This window comes from Engystomops pustulosus, chromosome 5, assembly GCF_040894005.1.
Source record: "Engystomops pustulosus chromosome 5, aEngPut4.maternal, whole genome shotgun sequence".
Taxonomy (NCBI): Eukaryota; Metazoa; Chordata; class Amphibia; order Anura; family Leptodactylidae; genus Engystomops; species Engystomops pustulosus.
Window position 1 is genome coordinate 152676173 of NC_092415.1, and position 15938 is coordinate 152692110.

The following is a 15938-nucleotide window of genomic DNA, read 5'->3' on the forward strand; positions in this document are numbered from 1 at the left end:
ATTTTTTATCTTTGAAGTTGGCATTTTTAATCAAGGTTTTTAATTTTCAATAATAAGTTAAACTGACATGCATTTAATTACATCAGTTCCTTAAAACCATTTTTTCCATAATATTCACATTTTATATCTCATCCCAGATTCTTCAGGTGACAAAACACATTGACTTAGATTTTTTCAATTTAATAGATTTTTCCGTATAATCTTACTCTATATAACCTTTAAAATACTTTCATTTGTAGAAAAATCAATCTTAATATAAATATTAAAACTAAAAAGAATTACTTCATGGTAAAATAATTATTGGGTGATATAATACCTGTATTTGAACAGTAAACTCTTTTAACACACATTTGGCACAAATAAATTCTCTTCATAACATGGATGATTTTTTTCAGTGCTTACATAGTACATAGTTTCCCATCCAAAGATTTAACATGAGTACACTACAATAGCTTCATTACATGCTTTTATGTGAGCCATTCTACAGCAACAATGTAACATAGGGCAAATGCACCGGCCATTTCCATTCAGATTAGTTAAAATCATCGACCATTAGGTAAATGACTGTCACTCACATATAAAAAAATATAACAATCACAAGCATCGGAATCATTGTCACTCCCGTCCTTAAATAACCAGATACTGTTTGGTGGTGTGCAAAATGCCTTAACAGAATTTCCAGCACAATGGGGAGAATGTATTATAGTAAACTACTTTATTCCACACCATGCTCATACATTTTTATTTATGGGTAAAAATGAACATGATTGTCTGGTATGGTAGAAAAATAAAATACATATATCTTATATATCTAAATATGGATTCAGGTAATGTAGGTGATTATGGAATCTCATTATTCCATAGGACTAATGCGGTTATCCTATATCCTCTCACTGACTATAGGACACCTGCCTTTAGTCTGATACTCAGTCCAACAATCCTTGAAAGTACAAGATTTACCTGTAACCTGTTTCTGACATGTATAAACTGTCAGGTTATCAGGGGCATGTTTACATGTAGCAGTGATCAGGCACTAATATTCCCACAAATGTTCTGTTGCCCGATCATCCTTTACAGCATTTAGCTTTGATTAGACATCCTGGCACATCCCTAATGGCATTTTGAATGGAAAGGTTTTATTTTTATCTCCTTTAATTACTAAAATAAGATGGATCTTAGTGATCACATGAAAGTTGAGCTCATATTTAGCCTTACAATAAGGTTATAGAATCTTAGCTGTTCACCCCATTCTTTTTTTCTTGACTGATAAGGGGTTTATGTTATCTTTGCCTTTACATCTTCTTTACCTTTGCTTCATTCACTCGATTTTGTCTTTTCAATCTACAATCTTTAATTTTATTAATACTGCATTTGTTATTATCAATTCAGACTTTATATTTATGAAGATGATAGAAAAAGAAAATTTCTTTGTCAGCAGTAAGCAATCAGATCTATGCTTCTGTACTTCAGTTTTCATCAAAATCATGGCCTATCCTTAGTAACCTTAGATTTGTAGTAGGACTTTGAACATTCAACAGTTTGAAGCTCCTCATACCACCAATACAGCCAATGGGAATGGGAGAGCGTTCCCCCCTGATTCAACTACTATTTGAAGCATAGAACTATGTTTGGTAAATATTGACCTGGTGGTCCAGCAGTGACCAGCGAATCAGCTCAGGTGCCAAAGCAAACCCCCTGGTCTAATATTGATGCCCTAAACTAAGGTATAGAAATCAAATGGGAGTCCTGTCATACCTATATCATGCATATGTCTCATATTTTTAAACAGATATATGTAACATGATGATAATTTTTAGTTGCCTCTATATTTTATTGTTTTGGTTTCTTACATTTTATTCTATTTCCTTCAACAAAGAGTACTGGGACAACTGTTAAAAAAGAAGTTATGGGAGAATTGACACAATATCTGTTTCAATACAAATAGTTTTTTTTTAGTCAAATGGACTAAAGTATAAAAAAGCAGGGTAACAATATAAGACTTGTCACAATTTGAAATACACTTTTACAACAAAAACTTTTGCTCTTACATTGCATTTGGCATACTGTTTGAACACATTAAAACATAAGGATACAAAAACTAATTTATAGCACATTACTGTACCGGGACAGAAATAAAAAAGTGCATAATAAAACAGAGAGCCTTTCTTGAAACTCAGTAACCTTTTTCGGGTGTCTCCAAAGAACTTAAGGCAGAGTTCCACTTGGCAGACCATAATGTTAACCACTCCAAGTGAGGTATCTGGACAGAGCCTGGAAACATAGGTGTTGTAACATCACACAAGGATCCAATTTCATGGAGAACAAAATGGCTGTCAAATAAAGGCACTCTTGTGTACGCTTTAGGCATTATACTTTTTTGGCAGTATCAATATGTTAATACATTATGGTGGATCCTTTAGTGGGTTCCTGAAACATAAAAAAAAATATTTATGATGGTAATATTGTTTAGCTATATAAGTATATCACATGTATAAACATATATCATTATTAGCACAACGCACATCCAGTATGCAACACATATTGAATCCAGACATATTGACTTCTTGAATGCAGAATTTAAGTTAGACCAACCCAAATAATTGCCTCTAGAGCAGTGATGGCAAACCTTTTAGCGACCGAGTGCCCAAACTACAACCAAGACCCACTTATTTATCGCAAAGTGCCAACACAGAAATGTAATATGTGATTTATACTCCCTTCTCTGTCACAGTTTTCATTGATACCAGCACCTGAGGACACCAATAAAGCAGAAAATAGTCCCAGGTACAGCTGTCACTTTAAAATAGCTCTGTGCACAGCAAGCCCTGGGCTGTCTGGGACTGCAAGATGATACCTGGAGTCATCTCTGGTGATGGCCTGAGTGCCCGCAGAAAGGGCTCAGAGTGCCACCTCTGGCACCAGTGCCATAGGTTAGCCATCACTGCTCTAGAGTATACAGATTACTATATCAAATACTCAAAGGGGGTTTCCTACCTTAACATATTAATGGTCTCTCCATAGGAAAGGTCATAATTATGAGATCAGAGTACAAAAGTCAGCACCACCACAGATCAACTAATAACAGTGCTGCCCTGCAAAAAGCTGATGGGGCAGGGATGAGGATTGTGCTATTAATGAGACATCTACCATCCTATTAATGAGCTATTACTATGTTCAGCCTGAAAAGAAAACATGTTAAAGATAATCTGAACCTTTCACCATCATACCCTGGCCTGTATATAGCCAGCACCCTGTCCCAGTATATAGCCTGCCACCCCCTTGCCCAAGTATGTGGCCAGCTAGCCCTCTGCCCCAGTATATAGGTTCAGTGAAGAGGCAGCACTCCTTGTAGTAGTGAAAGGGGTGAAGCTTTATTCCATGAAAAGCGACGTTTCGGTGTACTGTAACAGTACACCGAAACATCGCTTTTCATGGAATAAAGCTTCACCCCTTTCACTACTACAAGGAGAGCTGCCTCTTCACTGAACCTATATTGGAGACCCTGGCCAAGGGATCACCGGCTTCTGCACCCACCGCTAGCTGTGCTGCTCTGGATCTTCTACTTTTATCTGCCCCAGTATATAGCTAGAAAGCCCCCTGTCCCAGTATATAGACAGCCAGCATTCCCTCTGTATAAAGCCAGCCCCCTTCCCCTAAAGATAGCCAGCCAGCCCCAGTTTGCCCCCATAGATAGCCAGCCAGGTCTTCTCTTCTTCGGTCCTGCAGGGGCACATCCGTGAGCACAAGTTGTGACGTCAGCCGCTGCTGCCATAATATTGTGTGTACCGGCCAGCACACACTCTGATATCAGCAGCAACTGACGGAGCAGCACACGGATGTATCGCTGCCGAAGAAAAGAAGACCTGTGAGGGAAGGTGAGTATTGTCTTTCTTTTTTTTTGACTCAAGTAAAAATCGAGTTTTTACTTATTTGGCTTATACTTGAGTGTATATGGTAATAGAGAAGTGTTGCATTGCAAAGCAAAGTGGATATTGCGCCTCAACACTGTGGCACCTTTGTTGTTATATGAGCACTATATGAGTGGCATTGTTGTGCTTATGAGCGTCCAAAATAGATAAGATAGGTAGGAATTTATGCTATAGGGTATTCTGCTTAGGAAGAGGTTTTAATCAGTCTGGAAATACACTGTAATGCTATTAATACTGTAACACATTGTTATAATATTCTTAATTCCAAAATAAAGCATACATTTCTGTTACTCCCTGTGTACCCTTGGGGAAACATGCTACTAAATTAACCCTTAAACGAATAGGCTAATGGGTGCCATAAGGGTTAACACAAATACTGCTACAGCATATCTCTGGAACTAGCTCAGCGTAAAAACTTGGCAGTGGCATGTAGTGGTCTCCATAGTGATGCGGCTAAGCATCAACGAAGAACATCAGGTTTGAGTATGACATGTCTGGCATCCTGCTCCTGAAGTGAAGCCTGTCTATAGGGATACTTGGGGGCCACCCTTGTAAGGGCAGGAGCTAAATTCCTCAGGATCAACGTCAGAAACTGAGATAGGGATAGAATAGGTACCTGTTACAAGGGCTCTGGCTATCCAGCACACCCCTTATGGAAACCTTACTCAACTGAATCTTGGTAAGATCCACCTATTTCCCATTACTGTTTGATCCAAGTGGCATATGTATGGGAATGTGAAGATATTAAAGGACATCTACCATCAAATATACTTATGATAGACTCCTATAATGTTCTTACTCAGCGAGGATTCTTCGTTCAGATACTGTGAAATAATGCATAAGGCGCTGACTGGGGCAGTACTGTGAGTGAAAAGGGTTGTGTGCTTGGTGCCCTCGCTGGTGTGTTGCTGAAAATACGTCCTTCCAGCAAAAAGAGGCTAGATAACCTAGATCACTGTACATTCGTTTAGATACTGTTTTTATTAAACCCTGGAATGGACCAATTTTGTAAAAAAAATATGCTAATGAGCCGAAGGTGCTCGGGCTTACAACACCCGAGCACCTCCTGGCTCCGGGAGCCGATAAGTTATGTACGCCTTCACTGTTCTTTATACAGCCGGGTCCAGCTAGCTACATGCAAGGAAAGCCTCTGCTGGCTGACGTCATAACTTATCATCCCCCAAAGCCAGGAGGAGTAAGCCTGAGTTAGCATATTTTATAAACGTCTTTTTTGACAAAATCAGCTGATTCCAGGCTTTACTAAAAAGAGTATCTGAACAAAGACACCTCGCTGAGTAAGTAGATTCATGACTGTCATGAATAAGAGCACAACTTAGTGCTGCAAACGCGTTGACTTTTTGTTCCTATACCTGGTTTTTGCCTGTGGACGCCATGGATTAACACTAATAAAGGCGATTTTTATCTGAACAAGAGCTGGATCTGTCAAACTTGTTTTATCGCAGAAATGTATGACGTGCTGAGGGGGGAAACGATGGGGATCGGAAGAAAAAAGGGGTATATGTAAGGTTTTTTATATTTGAAATCGATGCATTTTTCCAAGGCTGAGAGGACCACTCCTCACTGGCCACTCCCATGGGATTAGGAACACAGCAAATAAAAACGTAAACTTTGATCTAACTTATCTTTTCTTCAGAAAAAAGGCAGTGTTACTATAAAAACCTCTTTGGCAATGTGTACACTATTCTCTATGGGGACATTGGGGGAATCAGAAAAAAAGGCTCCTAATGACAGGTTCCTCTTACAATATATACCATTTACATTATAATAATTATTGTATTTGGATAACATACCATAGCATCCTTGGCAGTACTCTTTCGTTCTTTAGTTCTTTGAGTCAAAGATCCTTGCAGCACAAAATTTCTATTAAATGACCTCATTGTGGTCACAATGGGAAGTTCAGGCTCCTCATCTGTTTTTAAAAATTTAAAAATAATGTGATATCAATTTATGTATTGAATACACTAGTTACTAATTATAAAGTTCAGGTTCAAAACTGAAAGCATAATGCACAATGTCATTTAGGAAAGAAGTCAGGCAATATAAGCAAATAAGTGTCAGAGCCCAAGCTTTAACCCAATACTGAACCCCAGTGGTCCAGGAGAAGACAACCAAATTTGGAGGCTAGTAGGGGATTTTTCCTAAATATTGTTTATTGCAAGTGGGCCCCCAGAATTATTTTATTTGGTAGGCCCAAAGAACCCTTGTCCAATAGTGCCAATATAAATCAATTGACCTTTTTTGATGGTTTGGTCTTGGATGTTATAGAGACATCTACAGTTGCAGTAAAGTGAGTGATGATTAGTGTTAATATGATGATGTAGAAAAGTAGGATGACCCATATAAAAATGACCTATAGAATATTTGATGCAAACAACATTTTTTTCTACTGTATAATTTGGTTGCACCGGCACAGAAAATTTTCCTGAACTATAAATACCCCAGCCCCCGTGGTGTGCTTCTTTCACTTCTAAGCATTTTCATTATTTATTCTAAGCAATTATGGGGAGTCCATAGTTGTCATGACAATCAGGACAAAGGTCTCCAGGTTTTCTGGAGCTCTATACCTCTTAGGTCACTTTAGATGCACAGTCTAATAGATCGCCATTTTTAATTCAATTTCAACTGCTTTTATATAAAATATTAGCTAACAACTGCTATGACATACTTTAGCAGGTCTTGTAATAACATAATAATTACAGAGTGATATAAAAATAAAAAGTGGTTACGCTGTTTTTCACAAAGGAATATTATCTTGTGATAGCTCAATATAGATCGATACGCTAAATACCCTTTTTGTGGCTATGTGTGTCCATCTTGTGTGAAGTAGAGGATGTGAGTGCATTGTAGCCACTCAAAGCTTTTGTTATCATGTTTGTTATCAGGTTTTGGTAATCCAACGCAAGATGAACACAAATGTGTTTGGTGTTATGTGAGTTTGCTTAATTAAGAAAGAACATAATTCAGTTCTTTGAATACTCTAGTTTCCCTGTTAAAAATTTAAATACATTGAAAAGAAAATTCTTGGTCCAAGATGGGTATATAAAAAAAATATCTATATACTGCAATAACAGGCACAGTAGAAATAGAAACCAATAGTAATAAGCTCACAAACATTTAATATAATATATATTATTTATGACCCACTGCATAAATGCATAAGAACTGACCTTGCAAAGGAGTTGCAGGAAGTTTTCTCCTTTGTTGTCTAGAAGTGTCTATTGTGTGAACCTAAAGAAATGAATGCATACATATATTAATATAGAATTAGGTAGGTCTATCATGTTTCCTTTTGCTGCTCTATTTGAGGACAACATTAGTAGAGGAGTATTCAGAATTCTGTCTTAGTTCCGTTTTTTAACATATCAAACAGAGGCATAACCTTGACCTGCTGGGCCCCATTGCAAACTCTGTACCGGGACCTAAACTTTATACAAAGAGACTGGTACTTAACAATTAACAATTCAATAAAGTGGGAGACACCTTATGGACCCCTTCAGTTTACATCTATTAATAACAACACTATTTCTAGCTATTAGATGATTTGTATTCTCCTTTTTAGCCATCCTCATTTGTCCCAGAGCTGGTGGGTGGAGACTAACTGCAACAAAGTCTCCCATAGAAGGAACATACATAAAACAGCAGATTATTCTCTTGCTTTCACTCTAACATCACGGAGGACATTATAGAAAAGGTCTGATATATAATATATTTTGTACAGCAGTTGGAGTGAGAAAGAAAACTTAGCTGCATCAACATATGTCCCTCTTAAAAAAGTCCTGCTTTCCCGGTATACAGGTATACAAAGTGAGAGACAACACTCACTGCATAAAACTAATATAAAAAGCTGTGTGTGGGAAGAGGCAGCAGGACATTCTAGTTTCTATGGGGCACATGTATCTTTAGTTTTTAATTTTTGGGGGGGCTTTTCTGCTGGTCAGATATACACTGGAGATCAACATTAGAGAGCAATGTATGATGACTTGATTTTTGCAGGTGTGTTTTTTTCACCAGAGATTGCAGGTTTTTAAAATGTTGTATGGCAAAACATGAATTATACATCTGGAATCAGGTGATAACTCAGGGGACACATCTTAACGTGGATGCATAAAAAAAAATTGCCACTATGCCTAAAATTGTGAAACAAGTAAACAAAATGATACATGTGCCCCTATGGGTCCTGTCATGAGTCCCTATGATTCAATCAATGGGCTTTCTATTTTAACCCCTTAATGATCGCCGTATCGGCAGTCGTTAAGGTCTTCAAATTATCTCATGTGAGTTCCCACTTGTATGACAGTATACTATAAAAAAGGGGGAAAAAAAGTTCTATATAAAAAAAATCTAACAAAAATGTAAGAAAAAACACAAACACATAAAAATTGCTCATCTCTTTAACAAAAAAAAGGAAAATCCCTTAAATGACAAAAAAACTATACATTTGGTATTGCTGTATGTGCATTAATCCAAATAAATAGTTTTTAGGTTATTTAGGTTTGATGATAAAGGCAGAATTTTTTTTATTAGAAAAATGTCAAATTTGCAATCTTTTTAATTATGCTGCACAGAAAGGGTTAAGCAGTACGATATATGAAATCCAAATTTATGCCATTTAAAACGACATTTTGTCCACAAAAAAGAGACCCCCATACAGCTATAGTGGCAGAAAAATAAAAAAGTTATAGCTTGTAAAATCCATTGACGAAAACACGAAAAATTTGCCTGGCATTTACGTGGATTGATAACAAATAAAAGTAGATAAACGCAGTCCAAGTGCCTGGACCTATGAGTAAGTGTCCCTGGTTTATCGTGATGGGTTTTGATGGTAGATTTTCTTTAACTTCTATAGTTGTGTCAAATGGATGGACCCTCAGAACAAGGAGCAAACAACCCATTTAAGCCTCTGGTAGCAAACCCTCGACATTAAGAAGTCCTTGGTAAAGTATTGGTAGAGTTGCCTTTCTCTGAAAATTTCTTATGTTGACTGCTAGTGTGAAGATAACACAACTCGACCTACCTGATTAATATTCTGCTCACGTCTCCTTGTAAGCCGAACACAGGGAGAGACATTCAATCCAGCCACTGTAAGAGCTGATATTCTGCTTTCAATATCTGAAATCTGAACAATAATATAGAGCTTCTGATTAAAGCAAGCTAGTAATACATCATGTAATATATGCTATGTACTTAGCATAAATCATAATAGGAAAAATACTTCCATAAAGGATTGTTCCCTATTCACATGGGATAAATATCCAACTGCCAACTGCACCCCTCCACCAGTAATTGATGGAATGTAGAACCACAAGTCCCAATTACTCGCCTATAGTGAAGACTTCTGGCATTGGCTTGTCCTGTAAGCTGTGCTGGACGCCTCATAAAAGTCAATGGAGTCAATGTCATAAATGAGAAAACTCCCTTAACCACCTGCCAGTTTTGGACTAAGCACTTTCTGTTTCAACTTCACTTACACTTTTTTAATTACAGCATTTATTTTTATCTGTGTGCCACATCTATAAGCCAGGCTGTGATAAAGGACATGGCAAAATGGTAATGTTTTCTTACATTTTATATTATTATTTTTTTTTTGCTTAAATTTTATTCTTAAAGTTTCAATTAGTTCTATATGGGAACTTAAAAAAAATCTACCATCAAAATCTAGCATGGTAAACCAGGGTCACTTACTCATCGATCCAGACACAGTAACTGTGGTTATCTTCTCAGTGTTGTCTTTCCACAGGCTGTTACAATGAGCAGTGCAGGTCTCCCATTCCCCTGCACTTCCTGTACACAGGCAGAGGGAAGGTGAGACATGTTCTAATCATTGTAATAGCCATGAAAAGCCATCACTGAGGAAAACACCCACCCACTGGAAACACCCACCACAGGCCTCATTAGCATACATCTATAGTAAGTGTCCCTGGTTTATCCATGCCTGATTTTGATGGTAGATTTTCTTTAAGCATGCCATGTAGTGCAATGTATTTTATTTTCAGTATTACTGACAAGCAGCTTATTTGATTATGTTGCAGGTTGTTGGGGAAAGGTAAGTAAAATGTATTTACCTATGCAACAGAAATCACATAGATGCCACGGCCACTACGACCATGGCAGAGCTAAGCTTTTGCTTTGTACCACTCTATTATAAGGCTATTTATAAGGACCCAGAAAGAGTTGACATTTCCTAGATACAAGTCATTACTTGGTGGTGGGGAAAGTTCTCAAAACTTTTAATGAGTTTCGCCTCAAGTACAAAATTTCTTGCAGATGGTAAAGGGTGAATTTTAATTTTGCTGATGGAGGAAGCATCATTCACATCATTCAGCCAAAGATTCATTTGGTTACTAATGTTTTAACTAGACAGTTGGGTGAAGGAGTTTTTGTAAATCTGTTATCTTAGGTACCTGTAGCTGTACTCTGGACACATGGCCATATATTTAGAAAGGGGTTTATATTTACTATAATGTGAGTAGGGTTCCCTTGAATATGATGAATGAAACAGAAAAAAATCAACTAATATAAATCATGCAAAACATATTCATATGTTATGTATGCACGCTTGAAGGAAACCTACCACTATAGATCTACCTATTAAGGTAGATCCGGTGGTAAGTATATCTATGTAAGGACAGCCCTTTTTACGGCTTGTAGCTGCACGCTTAATAGGTAGATCCATAGTGGTAGGTTTCCTTTAACTAAGCCAAACCCCTATGTTCATTAAGCACTGACCATAGTGATTCGTTCTTAAACCTTAAAAAGCGGTGACGTGTTTAGACCTTACCAACCAACTCCCCATGAGGGGCCAATGACTAGAACTGGGCAATCTAAGATGATTGTATGTCAATAAGCAAAGCAAATTGTGCAAAAAAAATTACCTGGCGCTCAGCATGATGAACCTGAGCAGCTGCTGTTGCAACTTGATCTTCAAGATCTGCAAGTTCTATTTCTGTAGTCACACTGTTGATTTTGCGTGCAGAGTCTTCTATCTCTTCAAGTTGACCCTCTAACCCATACACAGTGCCTGCTGTGAGATACACCTGTAGGGTTAGTAAAATTCAGTTAATGTAGGTATGCCTGTATGCTTATAACTGTATGCCTATAACTTGAGCTGGTCACCGGAGCTTAGCCGGCATCAGGAAGCAAGGGGTGTCAGCTGTAACTAACAGCTGACTTCCCAGTGTAACACCCGTGCTCTGAGTGAGCTCCGATAGTTTAGCCTTTTAAATGCTGCAGTCAGAGCAATCGCGGTATTTAAATACCTTATTCAGAGCCTGTGAGATCCTGCCACACAGTATCTGCATAGGCTGACAATGATCATACCCAGCAAGCATTGGATGACTGCTTGTTCATGTCCCATAGTGGGACTATTAAAAAAGTAAAAAATAATTTTAAAATGAAATTAAATCAATAAATATAATTTAAATATAATTTTATAATAAATATAAAAGTTACATATAATGTGAAAAAGGTGAAAATTATCACAAATCATCAGAAATATGGTATCACTACATAATGGGGCAGATTTACTTACCCGGTCCATTCGCGATCCAGCGGCGCGTTCTCTGAACAGGATTCGGGTCCGGACGGGATCTATGAAGGTAGTTCCTCCGCCGTCCACCAGGTGGCGCTGCTGCGCTGAAAATCATCTGAACGCGCCGGAATACACCGAGCTGGACCAGGTGAAGGTAAGCGCTTCCCAAGCGACAAATTTTCGTTTTTTAAATGCTGCGTTTTTTCCGAATACGTCGGGTTTTCGTTCGGCCATGCCCCCCAATTTCCGTCGCGTGCATGCCAGCGCCGATGCGCCACAATCCGATCGCGTGCGTCAAAATCCCAGGGCAATTCAGGTACAATCGGCGCAAATCGGTAATATTCGGGTAACACTTCGGGAAAACGCGAATCGGGCCCTTAGTAAATGACCCCCAATGACCTATACAATAATACTGCATCATTATACAGTACCATAATGATGAACCCACTCGATGAACACTGTAAAAAAAATCCAAAAAGTGATGATCTCGTCCTACAAAAAAAGGGATAAAAAAAAAAGATCTACTCTACTGGTGTAATGGAAAGCAGTTCCTGCAAAACAAAAGCCCTGAACCAGCTTCATAGACAAAATAATAAAATAATTATACCTCTTGGAAGATGGCAATGCAAAAACTATAGTATTTTTCCCACATTGGGAGAGACTTATTATGCCTTCTCCACCAGTTTTCTGGCCAAGAAGGCACATGAATCTCCCCCTTCCCCCCAGTTCATAGCTTTCTCCAACCCGCATGCCACTATGGGCGTGTGAGAGCTGGGTATGCAGAGGGCAGGCTGGAGCGCCCGACATGCCACATTTACTATAGTCTCTGCCGGAAAACCTACCAATAGCAAAAACCTCTACCAATTCAGATATGGCAGAGTTTGCGCACACGTGTACTGAGATTCCAGAGCCACAAGTCAGTGGTGGAAAACCTATGGTATAGGTGCCAGACCTGGCACTCAAAGTCCTTTCAGTGGGCACCCAGGCCTTCACCCCAGAGTTCAGCAGACAGGACTAGGGGCGTCCTCCTGCTGTTTAAGGCAGTCCAAAATGTGCCGTGCTCAGTGCTATTTTAAAGTGAACCATCATTGGCTGCCTGGGAATCCAGGAGAAGTGACAAGTTGTGGACAGAGAAATTGGAGTTTCTCTCTCAGGACCCACAATTCTTCCTGTTTAGAGGACCTGGAGGGAATCTACAATTATAATACAAATTTCTCCCCTTCTTTTTACTTTATTGTTGTCCTTGGGATGCTGATACGATTGAAAGCTGTGATAGAAGAAGCAATATGGGACTGCTTATATTACCATGTTGGCACTTTCCAATAAATAAGTTGTTTTTGGATGGAATTTTGGCACTCTGTCTCTACCACCACTGCTTTTGCTGTCTTTATTATATTCCTCTTAGGGGTCTCCAGTATTATTGTCTGCTTTGGGGTCTCACTGGGGACTGCACTGGGGATCTTCAGTATTTGTTTTAGTTCTATGCTCTGTGTGTCTCCAGTCTTCTATGGGGTTTCCAGTATTATTGTCAGCTCAGGGGCTCTTCAGTATCAGTATTTGCCTGCTCTGGGGGCAGAGCCGGATTAAAGGGGGGGCGCACGGGGCAAGTGCCCCGGGGCCCCCACCACTTCACCCCCTAAAATGGGCCCCCACCAAGTGTGGCGATTCGGGCGGTCCCATTGCCCGGAATCGCCCACTCGGTGCTCCGACATTTACACCGCTTGCCGCGCGGTAGCGGCGGCTGCCAGTACATGTGTGTCTGCCAGCGCACAGGATGTCAGCTTTGCTGTGCGGGCGGAGTGTGACGTCACACTCCGCGCCGCCTGCAGGAGGATGCAGATATCCCGTGCGCTGTGTTTTATGGCAGCTGCCATAGACACACATGTACTGGTGGCATCCCGAAAGAGGAGCAGGAGGTCGCCGCGCATCGTGGGAACGGGAGGTAAGTACAGATTTATTATTTTACTGGGGACTTGTTATGAATTATGGGGCGCTGTATTTATAACTGCTGGGCTGTATATTCATGGGAGGCTATTGTATATTCATGGGAGGCTACTGTATATTCATGGGGGGCGCTGTTTATTGGGGGGCTGCTGTATATTATTGGGGGGCTGTATATTCATGGGAGGCTACTGTATATCATTCGGGGACTGTATGTATGACTTGGGCTGTTTATTCATGGGGGGCATGCTGTATATTATTAGGGGTTTATGTATAACTGGGGGGTCTCTTTATTTATGGGGGGCTGTAGGTATAACTGGGGGCTGTATATTCATAGGGGGATGCTGTATACTATTGGGGGGCTGTATGTATAACTGGGGGGCTGTAATTATAACTGTGGGGGCTTTATATATCACCAGAGGGCTGTATAAATAACAGCAGGCTATATATATATATATATATATATATAACTTGGGGGCTGCATATATAACTTGGGGACTGTATATATTAATTACTGAGGGATGTATGTTTATGAATTACTCTGGGTTGTATCTATTAATTACTGGGGGCTTTATATCTAATGCTGGGGGATGTATATATTATTACAAGGGACTGTATATCTATTAATTACTGGGGGAATGTATACAATAATTACTGTGGAATGTACATTTATATATTACTGGGGGCTGTAGACATGTCAAATTGTGCGATCATGGACCCATTTACATTTTTGTGCATGATGCCTAAGGGGGAAACGTGTCTTACATGGATTACTGACTAAGGGGGGACCCTACCTATTCTATGGATGCTAAATGTGTACCCTGTCTGGGCTATATTCTGTAGAGGGGGCCCCACCAGGTTTTGCGCCCAGGGGCCCCCACCAATCTTAATCCGGCCCTGTCTGGGGGTCTCCAGTATGGTCAGTCTGCTATGGGATCTCCAGTATTTGCATTGTATTGTTTTGTAGCTTGGGTTGGTATGGGTGTGGAGGTACAAAATTTGTGTTTTCTCCCTTTATTTGAAAGGGGCAGGCCATTTTTGTGTTTTTTTGCCACTTTTAAAAAACTTTTTACATTTTTTAATTAAAACTTTATTTTTTATTTTTCTTTTTTTTAAATATGTTCTCCCACAAGTGGACACTTACATGAGATCTCTTATAAAATGCACTGAACTACTTAAGAAGTAGCACTGCATTATATCTGCCAGTAAGAGGCATCTATAGATACTATATAGATACTTGTCACAGGCAGATCTGGAGTCCTTCACCAGACCCTGGGCTGCCATGCAACACTATCGGCACCCTATGATAATGCTCACACAGTGCCAATGGGAGGCAGAGGGCACTCCCTCTGTAGCCACTTAGACCTGTGGTAAAGATTACTACTATCCTTATAGCGTGGGGAATATTTAACAAAAGTGGCGCAAAATAGAACAAAGCACAGTTAGATCAGACATACTTATGCTGTGCCAGATTTAACACTAAGGGCCACATTTACTTACCCGGTCCTGCCACGATCCCCGCTGTGCGTTGCCGACGATAATGCTTTAGGCCACGATTCACAAAGATATCCTGTATGTGTCGCTTCCCCGCTCAGGTCTGCCACAGTACACCTTCTTCCTCCCGGTGTATGTAAGTGCATGTCTTCTGACACTATTTTTAAGTTAAATCCTGCGGTTTGTTTCCCGTTCCCCCAATTTGTGTTGCAAATCTGATCGCGTGCAACACAATCGCCTGGTAAATACCTGTCCCAGTCGAGCGATCTCTGCGAACGTAGGAAAACCCGACGGAAATGCGATCCGCAGACCCTTAGTAAATAAGCCCCTATATCTGATGCTGGATGATAAATCTGACGTAGACTGTGGAGTACTACATTGCACAATCTATTAGTTGGTCTAGTTTTCTCTCGAAAATTGTGCCAAATGACTTGCCGTGTTTGCCGAATTTTTGGCACAAAGACCTAGCCCCTTTATTGAGACCACGTCCTTTTTGTCTTACTAGTCCTCTTAAAACAGTATAAATCCCTAAATAAATGTGCCAAAAAGCATTATATACAGTTTTTTTTAAAGAATTGGCACCAGAATTCAGGTGCAGTCAGCTTGATTAATCCCCCCATTGTCATTGTATTAAACTCATGGGGGGTTATTTATCAGGGCTTCTAAGACAGTTTTCTGGTGTTCTGCCCCTGAAATAACCCTAATTTTTTTTAACACCAGAAATTGTGATTATTTTCCCCTTTACATTGCCTCCACGCCAAGTTTCTATGGAGGGGGCACGAAGGGGCAGCAGCCAGCGGCGTAGTGACCTGTGCACTGGCTATACCTGTGCATCTTTATGCCAGGCTCTGCCACAGTAACTAGTTAACATCTGATAAAAACTCTCATTGTGTTTACTGACCCTAAAGAACACACCATTTCCAGAAAGTGATATTCAGGGTGCAGTCACACGTGGTATTTAACGGCTGTGTTTCAAAATGCATTGCAACAGCTGAAGGGAGATTTGCCTAATTAAATAGCTGTTA

General features: G+C 39.7%; 1 protein-coding gene across 4 annotated transcripts in view; it reads right to left on the bottom strand.

The window, feature by feature from the left end:
- Window positions 1–15938, bottom strand: part of MYRIP (myosin VIIA and Rab interacting protein) — a 285392-nt gene continuing 269454 nt past the window's right edge. For all 4 annotated transcript variants that reach the window (XM_072153450.1, XM_072153451.1, XM_072153449.1 and 1 more), the window contains 5 exons: window positions 10823–10984; window positions 8965–9066; window positions 7118–7178; window positions 5741–5859; window positions 1–2427 (listed from right to left, as the gene is read on the bottom strand). In XM_072153450.1, the coding sequence (XP_072009551.1) occupies window positions 2395–2427; window positions 5741–5859; window positions 7118–7178; window positions 8965–9066; window positions 10823–10984 (477 nt within the window). In that variant the 3' untranslated portion in view covers window positions 1–2394. The remainder of the gene's footprint in view (window positions 2428–5740; window positions 5860–7117; window positions 7179–8964; window positions 9067–10822; window positions 10985–15938) is intronic.